Genomic DNA, 26,366 nt, shown 5'->3' on the forward strand with positions numbered 1-26,366 from the left:
ACGAACTGGTCTACTTCGAAAAGAGTCCCGACTTCTGCGAGAGGGACTTGAGTTCGGACTCGGCCGGGACCCTGGGCCGGATTTGCAACAAGACCAGCCCGGGAATGGACAACTGCGAGAGTCTGTGTTGCGGGAGGGGGCACAACATCCTCCAGCAAACGAGGAGCGAACGGTGCAACTGCAAGTTCCACTGGTGTTGCTACGTGGTGTGCGAGGAATGCCGGATAACGGAATGGGTCAGTGTCTGTAAATGAAGAACTACGGCGGCACGAAACCCGAGGACGTGTTCGGTCAGGAGTCTGAATCTGAGCTGGAGGACTGTTACAACGAGCTCCGGGGTTCTTTCTGCGATGGACTCCTGGTTTGAAGGAGGTAGAAAGCAGACACACAAATGAAAGAACTGCACGTGAACTTTGGGTGGACATTGAAAACACTCTGGGATTTGAGTGAAATCAGGGACCAAAACGTGAACTTTTACATGTCAAGGAACAACCTAAAAGTGGTCTGATTTTTATATTTTAAACAGCGGAAACCTGCAAGGCAACAGACGCGTAAACGGTTTATCGTACACGCAACGGTGATGACGCCGATTCACTGACGTGTTACACAGCTTTGTAGTAACAATATCACACAGTATAAATAGATACTTTATTGATCCCAAAGGAAATTCAAATTTAGCTGCAGGACCGTCTTTTTGTGTCTCAGTCGAAGGTTTCAGCAGAGCGTGTGCCAGAGCAGTTTGAGGTGAGTAACAGCCCTCAGGACAAAAAAATATATAACACTGCATTATATGAATTATATGCTGCAAAATCAGGTCCAAGTTTGCTTTTGAACACATTTCCAAAGACGTACATGACATCTTCTCCATATTCATCACAGTTTCTGCCAAAGGGATGACGCAGAGTGGAATAGTTCAGGCGTGTCATTGTCGATGTAAATACAGACACGGCGTTTCGAGCAATAACACCGTCAAAAGGATTCACTCATTTTTTTTTTTACAACAAAACGTATTTTAAGCGAGTATTTATCAAACTATATCATGTACCTGACGCAACGTGGCAATAAGAGTGACTATTGTACGCTGATAAAAAAGACTGATACCACGTGGTTAATATCAAGGAGTGTTTCTTATGGCGCAAAAACATGCAAACGGACAAGCAATAATGTAATGTTTCATCATCTTAAGCCAATGTATAGTACAAACCTAAATGTAAATATTAAAATAGTAATAATTATCAGTGCCTGGGAGACTTGGCACTCATGAACTGGCTTTCATTTCTCACACTAAAAGCGTCTCAGTGTTTGTACAAATGTTTTAAATGTGCTGTGCATCACTATTTGCAAATTGTACATTTTCGAATATTACCTTTTCCGCTATTGTACATTTAATCTTATTCATCGTGTGTTGCATGTGCGTGTGCGTGTGTGTGTGCGTGTGTTGCGTGTGCGTGTGCGTGTGTGTGTGTGTGTGTGTGTGAGAGGCTTTCTATCGATCTGTAATTTATTTCAAACGTCTTGTGTGGAAAGCGCGAGATAAAATGATAGTATTTCTGGTGTTTAAAGTTGTTTTTGCACATCCAGAACTGTAACCGAGCGATCTCTGGGAACTACCAGCAATATGCATTTCATGTCCTAATTGTAAAGTAATGTATTGTATTGTATTTGTATGTTTTAATATGGTTAATATCTATAAGTTATTTTATTTTTTGTGGATAACTTAATATTTGTAAGACAGTAAAGATGAGGCCAAACCACGAAAAGGGGTCTTTAACGTGATAAAGTAATAAATGACATGAAAGCAGACGTCGTATTTTTCATCGTGGACTCTTTTTCGATACATAAATATTGATTCGATAATATTATACAGGATGTGATACACTTTATGGAATATTAATCAACTCAGTGCTCATTGTGTCCATAAGCAATACACTTGTCTGCAGGATTTTTCCAATGATCACATTATTACATCCAGAAACCAGCACATGAAGAACAAGCAAACTCAACTCAACTGACAGACAGCGATAACAATAACAGCGCCCCCTGTGGCAGCTCAGAGGCGCTCGTTATAAAGTGTCAGTTTCCGTTACTTCCAATGACGTTTTTTATCATTATAACTCGCTTCTCTCTCTTCTTACGGCTTTGTCAAGAATGTTTCATAATCTGACATTAGATGAAACACATTTCTTGATGAAAAGTAGTAAAGTGAAGTCTGTTTTGTTCCAGTTCAGCTATAATTGTACAATAATTAGGGTAAAACTAAGAGGGACGTGCGCGAGAAGTGCGCCGTTAGCATTGTTAAGTCTGTTAGCTTTATTGTGGCGGTAAAGCTCGCTCTGGCCTCTGAAAGTTGTAAAAAAAGAAGTACTTGTAAACTCATCGCAGTGAATAGTTTGTATACTCAGAAGGCATTATGTAAGTGAGAGATACATTTGGATCGCTGCAAACAGTTTAAATTGAACTTCTCTCTGTTTTTCACGTTTTTGGACCGTACAAATCGGGTACAGCACCTTCAAACTTATCTATTTGCACAAAAATCACCAGGCATGCAACTGTAACCGGGCTCATTTCTCCACCTTTAACCTGGTAGCACCACCTGCTCGTGTCCATGCAGATATATGAGTTTAATACCATACTGAGGAACATTCCAGGCAACGCACTAACATTTCAACGGAAACAAGCAGATGGCGTCTTCTTTAAGCGCGTAGTATAACCGTAAGTCAAGCTGTAATTCCCTCTGAAAGGCTAGAATCCAGTGCGTTCAAACTTTCCTCCAATCCACGCTGCAGACTGGGCTCTAAAACCAGCCTGTGCAGAGGACCAGAGATGGTTTCGCACTGGTCCCGGGGTTTGCGTGCCGAGGAAACCCTGTTGAGCGTCCGACCCGCTTGTATATTCTGCGCCCTGGGGGAAGTGATGTGTCAAGTGTACGGCTACGAGGGACACACTACACTCAGGCCAAACAGATGTGCCGTAAAAAGGTGCTATTCCAGTTTCTATTCTTATCCAAACATACTTTCCCCGTCCCAGAGCAGGGGGGGGCGCTCGCACCTCCCGCCTCCTCCCTGTCCCATCTGTGTAGGTTGACTTCTGCATGCGTCTTTCCACTGTATCCCATGCATGACTTCACACACTCCTCTTTTCACGTGTCTAAATACTTAATGTTTGTTCTGCTGGTTACAGAGGTGGCTTGTGTTGAGTTACATTTGCACAGTTACAGTGAGTTTGGTGACTTTCTGAGCAAATTGAACATTTACCGTTGCTTCTACTTTATTTTATTTTATTGTTTTATTTACAACAATGATGTATTAGCACTGTGGGTTTGGAGCCTAAAAACACACGTTATCGATGCTAGTATAGTCAAAGGAATGTCTCCATTGAATCATGTCTCAATCCTATATTTATTCCACTTTTTAGATTTTTAGAGCTCAAATTTTATTCACTCTCCAGACTCAGAGGTTATCAAAATGTTGGGGCGTTCCCAGATGATAGAGGGAAGACGCTTGAGACTATTATAATGTGGTAAATGTAGATTTCAATCTGCTGACCGTCTTGGCAACTCTCTTTCTCTCTCTCCTTTTTTAAATTCATTTAACAGTAAAGCGTAAAACACATACTTTGAAGACGTACAACTACAGTAGGTGGCGGTAAATGCACCTTTTCAGTTGGCTAACAACCGCCATTAAAAGTAAAACAACTTTATCATTTTGTTTGGCGCGCTCAAAAGTCAACGATTGTTATTATGGGGGTCACAGCTGAAAAAGGTTGAGAACCACTTTGGGGCTATAAGTTTATCCTCAAAGTTACGGTTTTAAGGTTTATGTACATTTTATTGTCCCCGAAGTGATTTTACCCATCCTTCATTACCGCTGGGGTTATGAGCAAAGTTGACCTAGACTTGGTCAGAGGAAGATTTCACCGTTGGCGCATGGCAACCAGAACCTGGAGAAACATGCAAACTCTGAGCGGTCCTGGAATGGAACCGGCAACCTTCTTGCTGTGATGGTGCCTAAGCTGCTGTTATCTGCTGTGATTAATTTTGTTTTTGAAGTAGAAAATGCCTGTTCATAGTTTTAAACTTAATAAAAGTGTGGTAAATTTGCACTGTGTCCCTTATGTTCTTGTTATTCCAGATCTGACCTGTTTAAATTATTGTTTAAATGTGGTCCTTAACCTGCCCAGGTCCACACCAGCTCATCTATCGCTACGGAGACAAGCAGGCAGTACAGGTCAGATCTTAGGAGAGGCAGACATAATATATACTCCCATAAGTATTTGTACTTTGAGCAATTAAAACACCTCTAATTAATTAAATACAAGATAGATAAGTTCAACACAACAGACAAAGCACTTGTTTTAAAGTACTTAAAAGTTTTTTGGCTCTCCTCCCACATGGGCCACAACAACATTTCTAAAATTGCATGCCTGTGCGTCTATTGAGAGTATCAGTTCCTGCCATGTGTTGACAAGCAGCTAATGCAACTCACTCCTACAGTGAATATTTCCTCGGCTTAAGCTTCGGACGCAGTCAACCGTTCAATCCATGATCCAAACGCATTGTCTGATTTCTAAACGCGCTCTCATCACCCACTATCCCGACACTTTCTATCAATTTTCAACACAATCCAATTCACATCCAGAGAAGACTTTACAACAGTTGTTTAATATTTGCTCAATATCCCGTTTCTTTAAAAAAGCATTCATCTTCATGAGAATAGCCGTGGCCCCGTAAATGTCAGAAAACTCCAGGCCTGAACTTGTGCGTCGAGTTTATTTGAACAGTGGCTCTTATTTTGATAGAGCGCCTGTCCCAAAGCGGCTACACGTTTTGAAACTGAAACAACATAGGGCCCACTGAAGGAGATTTATTTTGTTATGATCCCCTGGCATGAACTAGCAGGTCCGCGTCACTGCCGAATAGACCTGCTCTAATGTTTTTCAAGTCAGGGTCAAGCTGTTGTGCAATGGAGCCTAACTGGACACTCAGTACGCATGCCAATAGCAAATATGTGCACGACTTTCACTTTGACACAACACAATGGTATGAGGCTGTGCTCAGGCTCAGCCGCAGGAGACAAGTCAATAAGAACATGCATGATCACTGCAGTACTGTAGTATTTAAGTAGAAGTACAAGGAAGTCATAAAGTTTTTTTTAGTAATAAGCTGTTATTGTGATGCATGGGTTTGGGAAATGTGTTCTGCTGCTTCGCCCGGGAGATTCCACAGTATGGCTTTAAACGCAGCTACTAAAGAACAGTTGTTTTTATCACTCATTTTTGTGTAATTCTTGCTTCGTTTTCTCTTCTTGCTTTTCAAAAAAAACATTCCCCTTGTTAAAGCCTTCTCTTTTTTCACCTCTTTTTCTTTTATGTCTGTTTTTGTCCTTGAAGCACACAAATGTATCTCACACATCTGACCTGTAACTTGCGTCACTGATCGTCTCCATGGAGATAGATAAGGTTAATGTCACACAGTGAAGCATTCCGGTCAATGGTAAACTACTTCTGAAGCTGCGGCTGCCTTGAGGCTGAATGGCAGAGACAAGGCAGCGTTTTCGAGTCATTAAAACTGTAAATAAAAAGTATGTATAAAAAATAAAATCGATGCCTGATAGAAATAATAATGCTTTTTTTTTTTTTTTAATCAAGCAAAATGTGTAAATTAAAGTAATATTGTGGCTAATTTGGGGCCAAGCCTGATTGGTCAGTTATTATTGCTCATATCTTCATTTACAAAGACAATAGAGAAATAAAAACACCAGGATCATACAGAGCTTTTTACGTCCATATTAAGACCAGAATAGATCATTTCAATAAAAGAGAGCCAGATCTGAAGGAGCCAGATTCACTTCCTGTTTGGAACGCGGCCGCGTTCCAAAAAACTAACGCTAACGGGCTCTTGCTGTGCAATCATTGTCCGTGGTATTTTCTGAATATCTTTAAAGAAGCTCATGACCACCAGAAATGATTATGAATAATGCCAGCCAACTGTTTTCTAACCTCTGTCAATAAATCATATGAATACAAACCCAACTTTAGTTTAATTGATGCTGTTGATCTACAAAATGTAGTTGTAGGATTCATTTATTCCCAAAGATAAACCATCTAATTAAAATTGTTTGACCCGGCGGCTACAGGAAAACCTGACAAACTCTTATCTGCACAAGCTCCAAACGATTATATGAGGGGAAGTGATAAGAAAAGCACAATAAAATAATTGCTATGGTCAGACATTGTGACGAGAGTTTAACACAAACAACACCAGAGACGTTGTGTCAGTCGCCGCAGACGTTCTGAGATATATGTGTCTGTCCTGAGGGGCCATTCATGTAGTACAAGTCCTGAGTGGCCATTCAAACAGCACAAGTCCTGAGGGGCCATTCATGTAGTACAAGTCCTGAGTGGCCATTCAAACAGCACAAGTCCTGAGGGGCCATTAATGTAGTACAAGTCCTGAGGGGCCATTCAAACAGCACAAGTCCTGAGGGGCCATTCAAACAGTACAAGTCCTGAGGGGCCATTCAAACAGCACAAGTCCTGAGGGGCCATTCAAACAGTACAAGTCCTGAGGGGCCATTAATGTAGTACAACTCCTGAGGGGCCATTCAAACAATACAAGTCCTGCGGGGCCATTAATGTAGTACAAGTCCTGAGGGGCCATTAATGTAGTACAACTCCTGAGGGGCCATTCAAACAATACAAGTCCTGAGGGGCCATTCAAACAGCACAAGTCCTGAGGGGCCATTAATGTAGTACAAGTCCCGAGGGGCCATTCAAACAGCACAAGTCCTGAGGGGCCATTAATGTAGTACAAATATGAGAGACCGGTCCATACAAGACAGCAAATAAATAAACTACTGAATAGTTCGGTATAACATTAATCCAAAAGCTGTGTGGACACGTATCAGAAGGCATTACAGACAGCATACTTTGAGCCCACTCACCACTTGTGCAATAAAGCTGTGGTTTTGGTATGAAAAGTGATCCCGCTCAGATGAGGATGTGGTTAAGACGAACAAAAGTCCTCAGATTGTGTAAGTGAACCATGTGCTATTTGGCTGCCACAATAAGATTAACTCCTGCTGCACCCCCGGTTAGCTCTGCTCGGGCTTCGGTAACACTTTGCCCTCTTCTTTGTATCATCTGGAATGATACAAGTACACACTGAGCTTGTGTTGAATGCTCCTCCATTGATCTCGTCCAGCTGGAGTTACGAGAGCGGTGTCTAGAAAACTGGGACTAAACCAGGACTAAACCCAGGAATACATCTGGACTAGACCAGAAGTAAACCAAATATTCAGCCAGATGAATTCTTGCGATATTTATGAGCCTGAAACACCATTTTGGACCAATCGCAGAGCAGCACTGTGGTTTGAGCGGAACCCGAAGGTTAAGCACAAAAACAAACTAAAACATGCACGGGGACGATGACGGACAGGAAAGAGTGCGTTTCTCTCAACTGGATTTAACAAAAGTTTGATTTGTCTGGCCCTTTATTGGCCCTGCCACGAGTTGGCCACTGTCCAGGGTGTACCCCGCCTAAGGCCCGAAGTCACTGGGATAGGCTCCGGTCACCCGCGACCCCTGAAAGGGAACAAGCGGTATAATATGAATGGATTTGTCTGGTTGCTTTTGTGATGCTTCAACCAATCAGCTTCAACTTGTCATGATGTTCCACAATTTTTTTTTATTTTACTCAGGTTTTTTATATTTAAAATAGGAAACATAAAAGGAACACAGAACAACACATGACACAGTTTGAGCTCAAACCGATAAACAAAAAAAAGGTGGTCCTAAACATGTAGTTTAAGGTCGTCTCAAAGTCTATTAAATTTGTCCATTTTCAAATTTAGCGCAAATTTAAGTCTCTCCATGTTTCGAAGACCAATTACGATGTCGGTCCAGTCCTTGATCGTCGGTTCAGTTTGTATCATCCATTTCTTTGTGATGGCATTTTTGAAGTATGTTCCAGAGGGATCCATTCATCGTGTCCATTGCAGGCGCTCTAAGGCCCAAATACATAGTTCTGAAAGCAAGTGGGACGGTGTATTGCTTTGTTAAGCTCTAGTCCAATATTTCTGAGCAACAGGACAGTCCCAAAACACATGGTAACGGTGAGCGTCCTGGCAACCACACTTTCACTTTAATACGGCAAAAACACGTAACATTTTCCAACAGAATTCCCTCCTTGCCTGGTGCACTTTTCTGGTATGGCTCACCTGTTCGTCTCCTTGGAGATAGTTTTATTGCTCTCAAAAAAGCAGGGTCACCTCTCCACCAGAAATGTGACAACGTGCAGCTTTACAATGAATAGAGCCCCTTTCATTTTGTGAATAAACTGAAATTGGAACTGCGCTCCCAGAGTAACAGTAAAATAAAGGAAACCAGGCATCGCCACAACAATTGCATAACAGACCACTATTCCCCGAAACACTCTGTTCCCTCTAAAGTTAGTGATTTCAAAGAAGACGGGTCGTGTTTCGATAACTAATTCATCCTCAAATTGCTTTGGGATTAAAACTGCATGCGACACGTACCGGCGGAGGCACTTCCACATTATCTCGCGCATATAGTCCTTTCAGCTTCTTTACAAATACTTGATCCGCGCTAACACTGCAGTTTGATCCGTCTCACTAATTTATGACCCGCTCCACTTGGGCCGGATCGAAAAGGAAACGCGTATCGCTTTTTCCCTGTTCTCCGCTCATTTCTTATTGAGAGCGGAGGCCAACGAGTACATGCTTTTAACACCATCTGCGACATGTTACGCTCGACCTAAGCTGACACCTGCTTTCCTGAAATACCAGCAGCGCAACGGAGGAGATGGTGTGCACGAAAAACACGAGCTTCACTTAACTCAGGGTCTACGTGTCCACAGCGCGGTTTCGTCCATGTCAGCCGGGGAGATGGGGAGAGACACAAGGAGCTATTCACTGAAATATTGATCGGCGAAGGTCAAGTATTTCCTCACTTGGATGAGTAAATCAAAAAAACATCATGCCCCAAGGACCGCCCGGCTCCGCCATCCTCGCTGCTAGGATTTGTTTTGTACTTAACTGAGATAAAGCGTTGCAAAGTGCATTAAAGTGAAGTTAAAGTTAAAATGTATGAACTGGCAATCGCTCTCTGAACCGTACAGCAAATCAAAATCAAATCAAATGTATTTATAAAGCACAATTCATACAAACTGCAATTCAAAGTGATTTACAGTGTTTAAAACGCAATTTAAAAAAAATTAAATAAAAACACAATGCAATTTATAAAAATGTAAAACAATGTACGCCAGAGTAAAATAAAGAATAGAAATAATGTAGTATTTTAAAATATTAAAAACCATTGGTGCGGCTAAATAAAACAGTTTTTAGCTTGGATTTAAACAAAGCCGGGATGGGGGCCTGTCTCACAACTTTGGGGAGGCTATTCCAGACCTTTGCCCTATACATTCAGACATAAGTAGGGGGATTGTGTTGCCCAAGGACACACTGGAAGGAGGCACTGGTCAGAGCAGGATCAACCTATAAGACACACTATAATAAGTAAACTGGTGTAAGTGGGTTTATCACAAGGGTGGAGTTTTCAAATGCACAAGAATCCATCTTGAACCGGCTGATTCGCTCGAGTCTTTTGGTTTCAAAGCAGAAAACTGATATTTTCCGACAAAAATATGTTATCAATACTTAAACAAGGTCGGTATGATGCTACACAAATGCTACACATTCACGCCAAAATCTATATTCCACAACGATATCGACAGGAGCCATTCCAGATTGATACTGGGTAGTTTTTATTCAAGCAGGAGCGTCTTTTCCAAGGGAGATCTGGCCAAGAGGAGGCAAAGTACACATAGTTACATCATGCACACTTAAAGAAGGAAACAATTGCACATCATTGAGGAAGTCTCTAATGCTGTCAGGACAATCCTCAGTCAGAGAGTGCTACATGTCAATCTGACATAAGTTATATACACTTATACATATTAAGTGCATTGATGTTACATTGATGAAGCCCATTAAAGCCGGGACGGATAGAACTGTGCAGAACTTTCTTATTCTCATGGCCAGTTGATGCACTGCTAAATAAATACAATAGAAATAAATAAATATGTCAAATGTCTTTGCATTATGTGTTGTCTGACTTTTTAATAATTACAATAGGAGTGGTGAGCGACTATTTAGCCACAGCTGCTCTGGAGCCGACTGACACAATCATTCACGCTCACACTAGATTCATACTAGGTCATGTGGGTGTGTCACGGCAACATTTCCTCTAACCCAGGCATGTCCAAACTACGGCCCGGGGGCCAAATGTGGCCCTCAAACAAATCTTGGTTGGTCCCCCTGCTTCCTGCTAAGTTAGTTCAAACAACAAACAAGTAGTACTTTTTACTGTAAAATTGGAAAATATAAATTATTTTGATGTTATACCAATCTAATAGTAATGTTCCAAGTCTTATTAAAGGTGGGGAGGAGCATCGAAACTATGTCAAATGCAACATTTGGAATTGTCGGGTTGTTTGTGGCCCTCTGCTCCGTATGAGTTTCAAAATGCGGCCCTCGGTGTAAAAAGTGTGGACACCCCTGCTCTAACCACTGTGGCACTTGGTGTTCCAGCGGTTGCACTGACCAGGCCCTGGCAGGTACGGCCACACATTTTGCTGATTGTATTTGTATATAAGAAACGTCTGCACTAAAAGTCTTGACCAGCGGTGTGTTCAATGTCAGAGAAAACTTGGACAATTCTTCCACTTTTTGCATTTTTGTATCACCTTTTACAGCCGTTTTATTTTATTTTTCACCAGATGCCTTTTCTTTTGCAACAAGGCACATCATTTATAGCGTGTATAGAGTGCTAAACCCAGTGACAATGTTGAAAAGTCTTCATAAAACATCAGTCCTGATTTATGTGTAACCCTTTTAAAATTGTTTATTTGTAGTTTATTAGAATTTAGTTAAAGTCTATATTGACACATTCAACTACACTTTTCAGTAAAACAAAGTGAATATGATTATATTTAAAGGCGGTATGGACGATTTTTCGGCGATTTGAGAACGCAGGTGGAAGTGCACATGCCACTCCCCCGTGTGGACTGATACAACACACACATGTTTTTGTTTATTAGCGCAACGGAGCGCATCGCATCGCTCGTCTCCCGTAGATTTCTGTCCACTTCTGCGTCAGCTCGAACTGTCTTTCTCCGTCTTCATTTTGCCCCGTACACTGAGGGAACTATATTATGATAGATCCATGCGCTTAGGCACGCGGAAACGTGGGGACGAGCCTGACGCGGCTGCAGGTGAGCGGTAGGTGCGTTTTATGATTGATACGTGGCAGGACAAATGATTTATCCACGCCACGAGGAAATATGATAAAAAATTTGCTGAAAAAAATCGTCCATACCACCTTTAAGATTTTACCAAACATTGGCTTGAGAAATGTCAGAGAAAAGCCTTTTCTTTTGCGACAAGGCACATCATTTCACATAAAATGAAAGTGACACGATAATAGCAACACATCGAGCGCGATCTGAACCAACCTTTCGATCTCTCACATAAACTAACTTGTGTCGTGTAACTTTTAGCATCGTATTGTACAAGCCTTTCCTCCAAATACACGTGATCTCTTCTCATAATCATATCCATCCTCGTCACGCCCAGTGCAGTTTGAGAAGGGCAATAAGGCGTTTAGAAGCCAGGGTTATCGAAAGGCTGTCTTTTTGATGATTTCACCCAGAAGTAAAACTAAAAGTGTTTTGCAGAGATTCAACCAAACAGATGAATTCCAGTTCTCATTGTGATGACGGTCAGAATGTTTATCAGCTCTAAACAGCCTTGACTTCAATCACAGTCATTAGTGAAACTGCTCTCAGATGTACCAGGCCCACGAGGACGCAGAGACAATCCTGGGAACTTTCCTCTTTAAATTTGGTCTGAAATGTCAAGAATGACCGCGTTTGATTGAGCCGTTTATTATTTGTGCCATGAGTAAATTTTTTGTGTACAGAAGAGTATTTGTTTCATAAGACGTGGAATATTCACCCCAAGATTAAAAAAATTAAATAAATCTGTAAAATGTGTTGTTTATATATATATATATATATATATATATATTATTTTTTTTTACAAGTATGAAAAACTCCAAATTAAAAAAGAATCTTGCTCTGAACACAATAAAGGGAAACAGGACATCACAAAGAAATAGATGACACAAAATAAACCAACAATCAAGGACTGGACCAACATAATAATTGGCATTGGAAAAATTTTGAAAATTCCATTTGCACTAAATGTGAAAATGGACACATCTAACAGACTTTGAGCTAAATGAGAGAGTAAAGCTGGACTACATGTTTAGGATGTTTTTGGTCTTTGTTATATTCTATGAATAAAATCACTTTTCAAATATTCTTTTATCTATTCTAAGCCCTAAAAGGCAATGATAAATGTTTAATGCAAATTTTGTATAGTACATAATGATTATTTTGTAAAGGACTTCATGAGTGATGAACCCAAAAATGATGTCAATGTTGAAAGGTCTTCATAAAACATCAGTCCTGATTTAGGTGCAACCCTTTTAAAACTATTTATTTGTAGTTTATTATAATTTAGTTAAAGTCTGTTTGTCTCCAATTTGGCGACGTTCCTGGTTGGACATGGCGATAAGAAGAAGAAGAAGAAGAAGAAGAAGAAGAAGAAGAAGAAGAAGAAGAAGAAGAAGAAGAAGAAGAAGAAGAAGAAGAAGAAGAAGAAGAAGAAGAAGAAGAAGAAGAAGAAGAAGAAGAAGAAGCACGATTTCCTGTAATTTTCATCTTTTATTTTTCAAATTTTCTTCACAAACTGCAACTTGACTTAAGAAAAACTATGATAATTATTCAGTTATTATTTATAGTTAGTAAAAGATGAGAACCTGTCATATGGGCTTTAATATTGAAATCCATAAGGTCACGCTGATATTCCAGCTTATAGATTCTGCAAACTATGATCATAAAAAAACAGCTTTTTTAAAACGGTGTGATTGTATTGAGGGCTTTCATGGACTGTGATTGGCCAATGGATGCTGAGGGCGGGCCTTACCAGCAGGTCAACACGTGCCATCACCCAAAGCCACAAAGGTGAGTTCATTGAAAACAAACCAACACTATAAAACCTTTCCTCCGTGTTTATTTCAGTGTACAAAATAACACATCCGTCATCGTCTCCGGAGAACACGGAACATCTCATTTCACCCGGATTGACACAAAGCAGCAGCAGTGGCTCTGACCTTGAACCAATTAAGAGCACATTAATGACTTTAGCGTTTGTCAGGTTGGGACGGCAACAGAAGTGTCCCCCGGGCCATTTGTACCACCTCACAAGAGTTCACTGCCTCTGCTCAGACCTGCCACACTCAGCTCACCTCTCATTCCTCACATACCTCCCTCCTCCTCACTCGGTCCATACCCTCTGGATTATCCTTCCCATGATCCCGCGGGGCAACAGAAAGCGGTCTAAGCCGGGAATGGACGCGATCAACTTGGCCTAATTTATTTGACGAGCGCTCGGTTCATCGCACTTTTATGTGAGGAACTGTCAAAGAGAAAAAGAATATTAATTATTACGAGGTGTGTTGTTGATATTAAAGGAGTATTGTGCAACTTTTCTTGATTCTGTTGAAGTGCTATTGGTTTATCTGTGTGGAATGAGACGTTTCTATGTTGCTTTTATTTCATTATTGGTGTTTTTCACAGATCTGGTGGCGCTGCCTTCTTGTTTCCTTGGCGATATACAAGTTTAATGCCATGCGGTGTGAAACATTCCAGCTAAAGCAACAATATCTCCATGGAAAAGTGATATGGGGCCACTTTAAGCACTCTCTTGTGAAGAAACTGCTATTGAGACTGAAAACATGGGGCAGTGGCTCAGCGTTCATCCAATAACCTGATGATTGGAGCTTCATAGATCTGTGGTTACTTTGGAGATCACGATGTCAAATTTTAGTGAGAAAAAAGCATCACAATTTAACTATTATTCACGATTGCTTCTGAGACTGTGTGAAATCTCATCTACCACATCACTCTTTCTCAAGTTTGGGACCAGCTTTATGCAAGTCAACGTTCTAAATGACAAAATAATGTACATTTGACAAAAGCGGCCAGATAAAATGTTTTTTTTTTAACTAGAGGTTGCATTAAAACCACTTAATTTGCTTAAAAAATAGTCACAATTATTATTTTTTAGTTCTTACGATTATATCGTGACCTAAATAATCATGATTATCGAGCCAATAATGTTGACGTCCCTCACGGTTACAAAATACTAGTCAAGCTTTAGTGAATGAATGATACGTTGCAATATATTGTTTTTATGACAATTTAGTTTCACCTGGATTTCATGCAACGTTGTTCTGTCTAATAAAGCCTACATGGACAAAAGCAGAGACTATAAAGCAACATTTTCTGATAGAAAACAGTTGCATTTGACCCGCCCTTCAAAAATGATGGGGTAACGAGTCAGAAAGGACAGACAATCACAATTTCACCCCTTTGTCAGATCTTGAGTACCAAGCTGGAAGTACAGGAAGTGTATGCTGAAGGGTTTTAAGAGTACACCTCTAACAACGTTTAATGTCCTCTTCTGGGGGAGGGTCCTCAGCCTGGTGGCTCCAGGGATGGTTATTCCTCTGCCTTATATGTTCCACTTCACAATTTGGGAAAAACATTTGATATTTATCATGATTTTTCTGACAAGAACTGTGATTGCGATAAGATTTTTTATTCATGTTTTAATAATAGGATTCTTCAAAATTTGCATTAGACATTTGTTGTTGTGGAGCAAAAATTGCACCCTTTGCGACTTGCTAATTGCGTTCATTCAAGTTGTGGTTTCGATTCAATTGCGATTAATCTTGCTGAACTTTCCCACAGAATAATATTAAAGGGGACATGTTATAATTGTGTTCCCTCATCATTTGGTTCCTCAGAGTTGTATTTCAATTGATTCAGGCGTGATTGGGCAATGCTTTACGGTCCTGCGTTTGAGCCTTGACTGCCCAAAAAAAATCACTGTTTTCACCTACCCCCTATCTCCGCCCACCGCTTTGTTCTTACTCTTTTAATATTATTTTTGAAATGTTCAGACTCCAAGTGGTTATGTACAGTTTAAAAAATGTCACATAGTTATTATATTACAAATACAACTAATGAAAATCTGCTGTTACTACGGTGAAACGTCACTATGAGGAGGCGGGGCTTATCGGTTCAGCGGTTTCGAACAGGAAGTCTATTATTACGCCGTTTTACAATACACAACATGTAAAATCATGATCTATACATGTTCTCATTTAAGAGCAAATACCAGAATCTCTATATGGAAAGGAGCCAGTGACGCCATCGGGCAAACTTACTGTTCAGATCTGTGCAAAGGCGAGCCCACCCACAGTAAGAATGCATATTTTTCAAGGTCATCATCTGGCGATAAAAATCTACGTGAATTGAATAATCCCGTGCCAGGTAAGTTAAAGGAAATTAAAGGAGAGTCTTAGGGAAAGTTAAATTGTGCAAGGTGTAACTCGCTCCTTAACAAGCGCACACTGTACATTCCACACGTCTAACTAAAGGGAAGCGTGGAAGCAGGAATGCAGCCTGACACTTTCACCTCCTTCTCTGCGCAGGTGTGACGGCGTCTCGGGACGGCTGTTTCATGTGGGACCACCCTCCCCCTGTCGCCGCCCCCCCACCACAACCACCTCAAGCTAAACCATCACAGACCTCCACTTCCCATTGGGATTTACCTCAAAGGCGTAGCTTGATCGCGCGTACACAGGTTTTTATTCATGTTCGCCATCGCAGTGGTTCTCAACCTGTGGCGCAGGTGTCGTGGAAGATTCACGGTGTCTTTGTTGTGGCACCCGGAGGGACGGGAATTTCTGGAGAGGAAAACTGTGACATAGATGATTACAGACTGGTTAAGAGCAAGTTAACTCCCGGTTTAAATTTAATCCTGGTAAAGGTTTTTTTGATGATTTACTGGTTCAAGTCCAGTTTTGTTCAATTGATGTTGATTTTCTTACTAGTTTAGTGTAAGTATAATTGGAATTTCATACCGTTTTTTACCCATCCATCCATCCATTTTCTACCGCTTGTTCCCTTTCGGGGTCGCGGGTGAATGGAGCCTATCCCAGTGACTTCGGGCCTTAGGCGGGGTACACCCTGGACAGTGGCCAACTTGTCGCAGGGCCAACACAGAGACATAGACATTACAGACAGTTCACTCTCACATTCATTCACTAGGGCCAATTTAGAGTCACCAATTTTGCCTAACACATACATGTCTTTGGACGGTGGGAGGAAGCCGGAGAACCCGGAGAGAACCCACGGTAACACGGGGAGAACATGCAGACTCCACCCAGAGAGATCATGTGATGTTGGTCTGGTCCGGGAATCGAACCCATGATCTCCTTCTTGGGAGGCAAGAGCGCTAACCGCCTTTGCCACCGTGCACCCTTTACCCTTTTACCCTAAATGTATTAGAACCAGTGGTGTTGGGACGACGAAAAGCACAAACAACAATCAATAAGTGCATTCATCCATCAGCGCTCTTGCCCAACACAGCTGAATTCAAAGTAATTTAAAAGAGAACGACACGAGTGGCATAGTAACTTGTAATGGGCGTATTTAACATGCTGTGTATGTACAGTATTTACAAATGTTCTGGTGTTTAGGGCAGTAGTCGACTGAAGACATGCTGTGTATCAATAAGTGCTGGCAAAAGCTCTCACACCTATTAATTATCTCGATAAATTGACCATGTATTCGTCCCAAAGTACACTGACAACTAAGAACACACCATTATGAAATATTAATACATAAAACTACTTGTTCACAGCGTATTCATCAGTGAAAATTAACTTAAACTCATATTTTAGACCCAAATCTCAATACAACTCACTAAAAATATTCACCTTCTACCTGTAGAAATATTTTTAAATCTTCAAAAATTAATTAGTCAGACAATATACATTTTGGTCAAACAAGTCATTAATTAATACAAATGGTATGTATGTGAAAAAAGATTAAAAAGCTCTCTTAATTCCACAACATAATATAGTTTAGGTCTGAATAGTTTTGTACATCTCGTAACATTTGGATCACGTTCCTGCCATCGTTTCTCCACAAATACTACACATGTTTAAGCAGAGCCATGATATAAAATGTACTTTACACTTTACATTCCCCCTGATCTACACTTCATACATTTTGCAGCGACAGAGCGAGGTGATCCGGTGCACATTAAGCGTGGAACCGCTGATGTAGAACAGATCGGAACATGTCAGGAGGGGAGTGCCGGGGCCGTGAGTGTTCAAACCTGCCTCTCGCTGAAGGCGCCTCAGCTACAGCAACTCTGCGCCTCGTGCGTGCATCACATGGCCCTCTGCAACTGTGTCTTTCACCCAGTTATGGACCTCCCAGAAGAAGGTGGAGGTGTCCAAGTATTTGACCCAATTATAGGATGAATGATAATTGTTTAGAAGAAAAACAACAACCTGCGAGCACAGAATAAGTAATAATTTTGAAAGCTGTCATTCGCTGTATTGGATTTGGACTGTTTTCCTTTTCGTTTGTGCCAACGTGATGTCACCGTGTCAACTTTAATGTATATTTATGCCCAGAAGCTAACCCTTATCAAAGTTTAAACATGTTAGAGTCAAGCCTTAGACAGATTGATCGAGGACTGACTGACTGTGACTTATGGCCTTGGCTTGGGTTAAAAGGAGTTTACTCGTCAACCGTGCGTGGAGGGTTTCTAGAGCGTCTACGGCTCCAGTAGTTCTCTGTGAAGTCATTAGACCACTTTACAGACGTCTTTATTAAGTTTCAGTCTCTGCGTTGAGAATGTTGCAAAAGGCAGACGCAAACGATAGAAAAAAAATACACTAATGCATCTTTTCCTGTTCTGTAAAGCGTTTTTGAACTGCTTTGGGAAAGAATCATGCTCTACACGCTGCCTATATTCATTTAACTTACTGGCAATATTACTTTTTACTGTTCCGACCAACACAGTTAATCAGTTAAAAAAGTAGTTTGGTGTTAAGTTGCTCTTTAAAGTACATTTCACCCTGGAGAGACTCAGACGACACAGAAAGGACTGTTTAGCAGCTTTATTACGTGGGTGTTTTCGTCGTGTCGTTGCGATGTGTTTTGGCTCTGAGTCCCCCGGCTCCGGCCCCGCCCCCCGGCTCCGGCCCCGCCCCCCGGCTCCGGCCCCGCCCCCCGGCCGGCGCCGTACCGCGTTTCCACAAAGGAGGAACTCATGAAACTGCGGAGAACAGTCGTCTTACCCGGAGATCGTCACGTTATCCCGTCGCAATACTGACCTAACCTAATACTGATGTGCAATTCTGTCATATGTGCAATTGCTGTTGGAATTCATGTGCAATTACTGTGAAATTCATGTGCAGTCTATGTGCTGTCGTGACACATATTCATGTGCAATTACTGTTGTGATCACATGCAATGGTATTTATTTGTCTATGGGAGTTTTTATTTACTTATAGGAGATCTTCTACTGAAAGTGTTTTTCAGACTTCCTATAAGTGATCTGTTCTTCTGTATCTACCTCTGTATCTACCTGCGTTGCACCAATGAAATTTCCCCATGTGGGACAATAAAGGATTATCTTATCTTATCTTATCTTATCTTATCTTATTTGCCGCTCAGATCATGGGCACTCCATGATCTATTTGTATTAGATGTCTCCCCCCAGGGCCTGGAGACTGGTGGCGGTAGATATGGAGAGAGGGTAGAGAGGATGATTAGGATGAGAGGGATGCAGAGGAGGAGGAGGGGAGGTGGTGGCTCGCAGTACGGTCTGAAGCGGCCGAGCCAACTGAGCGAGGGTTAATATGGGACCGGCTGTGTGCTGATTGGGAGCAGAGGTGCGATGTGCCACGGGGAGGAGTAACTTGGGTGGGGGAGCAGGTGGGGAGGGGCGATGTCCTGTCCTTAGATTCTCCTTCTCGGCCAGGAAAAACTACAAAAACCTCCATGGGAAAAAGTAGAAACCTGGAGGAGTTCCGTGGTGAAGAAGGGATCTGAACTCTCACAGACGGACAGGTCGGACTGGGTGCGTTGGTTGAACTGGGAGCAGGTGACCTTGATGTAGATGGTGTTAGGTCTTCCAGGCTGAATTTACGCAGGATTCATTTGTCCAGATCTTGAGCTCAACTTGGAAGATTTATCTACTGAGCATGTTTTGTGTTGATTGTGTCAATCACAATAATAACCATATTGTCTTATTGGTCAATAAATATGAGCTGGAACAGCATTTTTTAGGGCTCAACATTTATCATGTAAACATGTTTTTGTTATTTTTATGTAGTACAATAAGTTCTGAACTTTAGAGGGTCAAATAACTTTTAGGACAAATTATAACTATACAATTGTTTCCTTCAGCTTTGTAATAGTTACAGCTCATGTTTTTCAAATATATATTATAGTTAGGATTCTGTGGTTTTAGAGCTTATTGACATAAAGTCGTTTCAATATGATACTTTATTGTGATATATAATTGTCATTGTTCATGTTTCACACTTTCAGGCTTGGCACTCGCACAGAATAAAACAAGCCAACTTTCATTTTGTCTTTTCACCTCATCTGCCTCCTCCATCGACAAAAAAAAGTAGTAAGATTACAGTTACTTCCTTAAGTAACTGTAATTAGTAAGTACAACTTAGCACAACTTAGCACAACTTAGTACAACTTAGTAAGTACAACTTAGCGCTGCGAGAAATTACTCAAGTGAGTTGAAGTTTCTGGGGAAATGTATACTCAAGTAAGAGTAATTGTACTGTATTGGGCTGTCTGGGTGTAACATCCGAGTCACTATAACTTGAGGGGACTGTAATAGTAAAAGAAGAAGAGGTGCAAGAAATGCAAACGTTCATATCATTTGTTATCATCAACATAAAGCCTTTGTCGCTCGTAGACTTACTCACAGTGGGAGGAGTCACCAACACCTATAATACATCAGCAGGAGTAAAATGTGCTTTCTGAAAACTATATTGTAAAATGTATTTCGTTTGGGATGTTTATTGACTGAAAATCTGGAAAAAGCGGGCTTTCACCTCCACAAACCTGACCCGTACTTGCCTTGCTCCTCCAGGCCAAGTATGAGCGTTTCCATGGAAATTTGGTTCTTTCTCTGCGGAAAATATTCTAATTGTTTTAATTTTCCAACTTTTTCATGGCATCATCTCATATCAAGAGACATCTCACCTTCAGAAAGTTACATAGTGTTGCTTTAACAAAATATACATGAGTAAATATAATACTGCTCTCCTCTGTGTACCGTGCTCTCATGGTGATATGTTCTTTAATATTTTGTCCGATTTCTGAGCCTTTTCTTTAACACTTTGCCCTGTAATATCAATCTTCCTTTTGTCAAATCAACCCCAAAACTAATATTTAAACCGTGGAACTCGAATAAAGTAAGAAATAAAACCCGCAAGCACCTTTTTTTGTGCCTCTGCATGAGATAACGGCAAAACCTCGTCCACTCATCCCCCCGTAACCGCGCAAACCGGTGACATCATCCGACAACGACCGTCACGGCGTTCACGGCCCTCACCAGATGTCCTGCGCCGCATTCCTTCCCGTGTGTGCCATCTCCTCTATCCAACACCGCCGCCCGCCACTCACACGATTACACCAAGGTCCGATGACGTTCTTGGGTGTCTGCGCGCTTCAGAGAGCTTTAAAACATTCTCTCTGAAGTCTCCTCTTGAATGACACGGCCACGAGACATCTGGATGGGCCGCGCCATTATTGCGGCCGTGACATAAAGGCTATAGTGTTACGAGCGTCAGCAAGCGGCATGTGCGAGGACTGTCCCGCGGACGGCGTGGTCTGGGTTCGCGTTCGGAGAGAGTGCCGGCGCGCACAGTACAAAGGGATCAGAGCCTTGGCGAACCTGCGCCCGTACCTCCCGGTGTCACAGGAATAGCCTTCATCTCACTTAGGGAAACCACAACACAGGGACGAGGAGCGGGAGGCGGGAGGCGCCGCGCTCGGGTGAGGCCGGCGGACTCTGCCTGGAGGGGAATTCCAGCCGACCGCACTCCTGATGCACAGGTGTTACGCACGGGCGCTGCGCCTGCGCCGCATCCTCCCGCAGCAGCCGGCGTCGACATGGAAACGGGTGTGGCGGATGGACTATAGGTCGCACCTTTTTTCATAGTTTTGGCCATAGTGCGACTTATACTTATATTTATACTTATATATTGTTGATATTATTTGTTATTTTCACACTTGCAACTGCATTTCATACTCCAGTGCGACTTATATATGTTTTATTTCTTTTCTGTTATGCATTTTTTGGCTGCTGCGACTTATACTCCAGTGCGACTTATACTTATATTTATACTTATATATTTATACTTATACTCGACTTATATGTGTTATTAGTTGTTATTTTCACACTTGCAACCGCATTTCATACTCCAGTGCGACTTATATATATTTTTAAAAATTTTTATTATACGTTTTTTTGGCTGGTGCGACTTATACTCCAGTGCGACTTATATTTATACTTATATACTTATACTCCGGAGCGACTTACATGTGATATTGTTTGTTATTTTCACACTTGCATCCTCCAGTGCAACTTATATACGTTTTTTTCTTCTCTATTCTGCATTTCTGGGTTGGTGCGACTTATACTCCGGTGCGACTTATAGTCCGGACAATACGGTAATTTATGATCAGGTAATCAACACTGTCGCTTCTGTTCGGGTGTGCATTTGGCTGAAGTTGATGATGATCTGCACTTTTTTCTTATCAAACAAATTATATTGAGTTTTGATGTTTTGATTTGTTTGTATTGTGATTTTAAAGCAACTTTTCCTGTTCTGTAAAGCACTTTGAAGCACTTTGTGTACGAGTTGTGCTCTATAGAAATAAATGTGCCGTGTCACTTTAATAATATGCAGACAAAGTGTCTATAATGAACACTTTAAACTCATTTATTTTTTAATATCAGTGTGACTTTTTCAGCATTTATCACCATTAATTATGCTGTTGTTGTGGTACTTTTATTGGCGGTTGGCAGCCAATTGAAACGTTTTTACCGCCACCTACTGTAGTTGAACGTCTTCAAAGTATGTGTTTTACGCTTTACCGTCAAAAAGAAAGAAAGAAAGAAAAAAATAAGAAAAAAGGAGAGAGAGAAAGCATTTTAACCATCAAAACATATGGATGTTTTCATATGATTGTGATGATATTTAATGTATACACTCGAGGCACATTTCAACAGGCTTAAACTAGTGCTGCTTTAGATGAGTATTAAACTATAAGATAAGCAGATCATCATTTTACCACAATTATTCATCTAAAATGGCTTAATATTAGAAACAGGTTCATTGACTTCCTGTTCAAAATGGCAGAACAGATAAGCTCCGCCTCTTCACAGTGACATTGTGTTGTTTTTATTCATGAAACGTGATATTTTAGAGCTTTACATGAATCACTCATGAGTAACTTGTTTTTTTTGCTACAAAAGGATGGGGTGGAGATAGGGGGTAGGTGAAACAGGAATTTTCTAAGCCCCCACTCAAGCTGCACATGATAAATTAGCTAATACCTGAGTCTATGTTTAGCGCTGAGCAAGAGATGAGCGATGCATGAACTTAGGAACTTGATGCTGCACTGACATGTTATAAAGCGACATGACAGGCATAGCATGTGCGTGAGTAATATTCTGATTATATTTCAGGCATATTTGACCTGAGAAGCCAAACAGAAGTCGGATTGATGAGTTTATTACGCTGACAGAACTCCAGTGATGTGGCCGGCTCCAGTCACCTGTCAGTGCTGCTTTAAGATAGAATTACCTTTGTGCTTTGTGCCACTGAAAAACACAACAAAGACGGCTATGATAGTTGTAGTTGCTGGAGGTGATTACTGATAAAAACATTCCACTGTAAAGGACTCGCCCAAATATGTGTGCAAAACTACAAACTGTCGCAAACCGAGGCAGTAACTTAATACGAACAGCAGTTAAGAACTGACGAAAACTGAAACGATGAGAGAACATGATACATAACAGTTTAAATAATAGTTTATACAACTTGTAATTAAATGGGATTCATTATTTTGAATATGATTTTATGACTTCTAAGTGTGACAGAACAATGTGTGTTTATAATTGTCAGTGTTCTTCCATTATTCAAAAGGACATACATGTGTAAGACTCGCTCAAGGGGGCGTTTTCCTTCAGAGAAACGTCTAAAAATGGCCAAATAACATATATAATCCCTCATTCATCCAGGAATGATCCGTGAAAAGGTTTTAAAGTCATCTCTGAGTTGTTGAAATTGACACGTTTCGACTTTAATCTTGGTTTTAATTTTCAATCTGAAGGTACTTGCCTGAGGAACTACAATATTTACCACCCTGAGCGAGATTTGTCCAACTCTAGATGGAAGAATAACACTCTGGAATTTCCAAAACAGTGTCCATATTTGACCACAAATAACATGACTTATTGCCATTTCAATTTTAACATTAAAACCCATCTCAATTGAAATATTATTTTTTCTGCATAGAGGAACATTATATCTAAATTATTATCTTTGGATCAACATAAAATAATTAAATGGAAAAAATGTGACAATAGTTTCAACATTGATTTTCTTGTTTTTAATGATAAATCTGTTCTGGTCAAGATATAAGAACTTTAAAGACGTTAAGGAGCGTCATGGATTTTACTGATAGTGACGCCAAGTATTTTGAGCGGTACAAATAAAACCAAACAACACAACAGATAGAACAAGACAAATACCACATCAGAACTAAAATGGGCACAATTCAGAGCCATTTAAGACTAGATTGCACCTTTTCTCCACCCACTTTTTCGACACGACCCATCGTTGATCGCTAAACGTCTCGGAGTCTCGCTGCAGAGCCTCCAGAAGCTGCAGAAGTGTGGCTGCTTTGGTTGCATAATTGCCAGTATCTATAACTACTTCATTAAAGTCAGATAAAGATGGTCGTCATGGTTAGAAAAACACCAGTGTAATTGATATCTCAGTTACTGCTTAAATACAGCCTGTACAAGTGTAACTCCTACTCCTTTGTGATATATTATGCGATGACATAGCAACTCCCCGCCTCTCCATGGAGACACCGTGTTATTCGGTTCACAACGGGTGGCTGGGTTCTGACTGTAGACGCAGCACCTTGTCAAAATGCCAAGACCAGATCAAAAGCACATAGAGCGTCATTGTCAGCCCGTCCTGAGCAGATACGCGATAGGGGAAAGTGGACCCTCTAAATCTCTTCTGAGGACACTCCCAGACAATGTCAAAGTCAAGGCAAAGGCCACGTGTCTTCGATGTGCACCGTGGAACTTTAATAGTCACCCGGGCTTCTGCGTGGAGGTGTTGTTGCTGTGCCTGTAATTGTGTACAGTGTGGTGTACGGAGATGAGCAGGTGACGAGTCTGATCAGTGGGAAGGCGACTTTGCTCTTGGTAAAAATGGATGTTTTAATGCATTTTTGAGCAATAAAAACATGGAATTGAATATTTAATATGTTTAGATGTATTTTGTCTGCTGAAGTGGATCTTTTTATTTCATTATTTAAATTATATATATATATATATATATATATATATATATATATATATATATATATATATATATATATATATATATATATATATATATATATAATTTAAATAATGAAATAAAAAGATCTCATAAGATTTCATTTTATTTTTCTCAAATCATAATATTGTAAGTCACTGGGATAGGGAACAAGTGGTAGAAAAAAAATTAATGAATATAATATTTCTGACCTCTAAACATCGTCACAACAAAGTCCTGCAGACCACGCTCAGCCCCGTGTGGAGCGAGCTGCAGTTCAGAGATGTGAGCAGCAGATTTGGCCACTTTTGTGCCAAAATGGCAATGCGACCATTGCCACTGCTGGATATGTGGGGGAAAGAAAGGGGAAAATGGGAATTTTAGGCTCTATGACATCGTGAACACAGGAGAATAAAGATGCATGAATCACTCTGAGTGGGTAAATGAGACAAAAGCTCTTCATACGTCTCCTTTAATAGCATGTGGAACATTGCCTATAGCAGACGCCCACCACCAGCACCACAAGAGGTGCATGGTGCACCTTTAAATCAAGCGATTCTTGTTACACAAGATCATCATATCTCAGTTTTCTATAGTGAGCGAAGAAGCAGCTTTAAAATATAGCCACAAGCGACAGAGAAAGGCAGGAGTTTAAAGCATGAAAAGCCCTGGTATTATCCATGACAAATAGCAGTAGTTGTGTGTGTTTTGGTCTGGTCTCCAGCCCACAGCCTACACAATGAGGCCTGTTTAGACTGTCACTGCAGCACAGGCACATTAACATATACTACATATACATATACCTAATGCATTTGGGCTTTACGGGTTCACATTTGGGTTCATTGTCAAAAACACACACAAACTTTATGCCGAATGATTATATTATGAAAAATGTAACAATAATCTGAAATGACAAAATTGAATATATCTTTTGTACATTAAAAATGACACTTTAGTGTAATAATCACCCAATTTCATGTATTTCAGGGACAGAAATCGAATTAATGGTAAGAAGTGTAAGAATTTTCCCGCAAAACATTTTTGTTGACACACAAACAATGTATTGAGGGAATTTGGGATTTCTTATTTAATCTTTGGGTTAATCAAATTGTTCAGGGGAAAATATGAATATTCCCTCTCTTTTTAAAGTTAAAACCTCAATAAATGACCCAAACTTGCTTTGGTCATATGAAGAAATTGGTCATAGAACACGTTTGGTGTTATATATTTATTCAGTGTTATTATTCAGTTTGTTCCGTTCTGATTGGACAATGTATTTCAAAGTTTACACATTAAGAGACTAAACAATAAAGTAACGAATAATAAGCAGATTTGCCTGTAATGTCTCACCTTAAAAGCCTTTGCCTTATAATGAATTTGACACAGTTCTATTAGATCAGGGGCGTCCAAACTTTTATCACCAAGGGCCACATTTATAAACTTAAACGGGGCAGAGGGCCACAACAACTTGACAATGTCGAATTTGTTAAATGACAAAGTGAATCATTCAAAATTTAGCATTTGATGGTATTGCGATGAGCCTCCACAGCTTAAATTAGACCTAGAACATTAATATTCGGTTGGTATAACATCAATATGCCTGAATTTTCCCAGTTTCACAGTAAAAAGTACTAGTTTTTGTTGTTTGGGCCAACATAGCAGGAAGCTGGAGGGCCAACAAAAATTGGTCTGAGGGCCGCATTTGGCCCCCGGGCCCTAGTTTGGACATGCCTGCATTAAAGGAAAGTAGAACC

General features: G+C 40.7%; 1 protein-coding gene across 1 annotated transcript in view; it reads left to right on the forward strand.

The window, feature by feature from the left end:
* The window catches only part of wnt10a (wingless-type MMTV integration site family, member 10a), a 52,713-nt gene extending 50,912 nt beyond the window's left edge, over positions 1-1,801 (forward strand). The window contains exons 4-5 of the mRNA XM_072445193.1: positions 1-1,415; positions 1,480-1,801. The exon at positions 1-1,415 is cut by the window's left edge and continues 325 nt beyond it. Of these exons, the coding sequence (XP_072301294.1) occupies positions 1-254 (254 nt within the window). The 3' untranslated portion in view covers positions 255-1,415; positions 1,480-1,801. The remainder of the gene's footprint in view (positions 1,416-1,479) is intronic.
* The last annotated feature ends 24,565 nt before the right edge of the window (positions 1,802-26,366 follow it).

The sequence above is a fragment of the Eucyclogobius newberryi genome, unplaced genomic scaffold, assembly GCF_026437365.1.
Source record: "Eucyclogobius newberryi isolate DKJ021-1_F unplaced genomic scaffold, fEucNew1.0.hap1 SCAF_14, whole genome shotgun sequence".
NCBI classification, from domain to species: domain Eukaryota; kingdom Metazoa; phylum Chordata; class Actinopteri; order Gobiiformes; family Gobiidae; genus Eucyclogobius; species Eucyclogobius newberryi.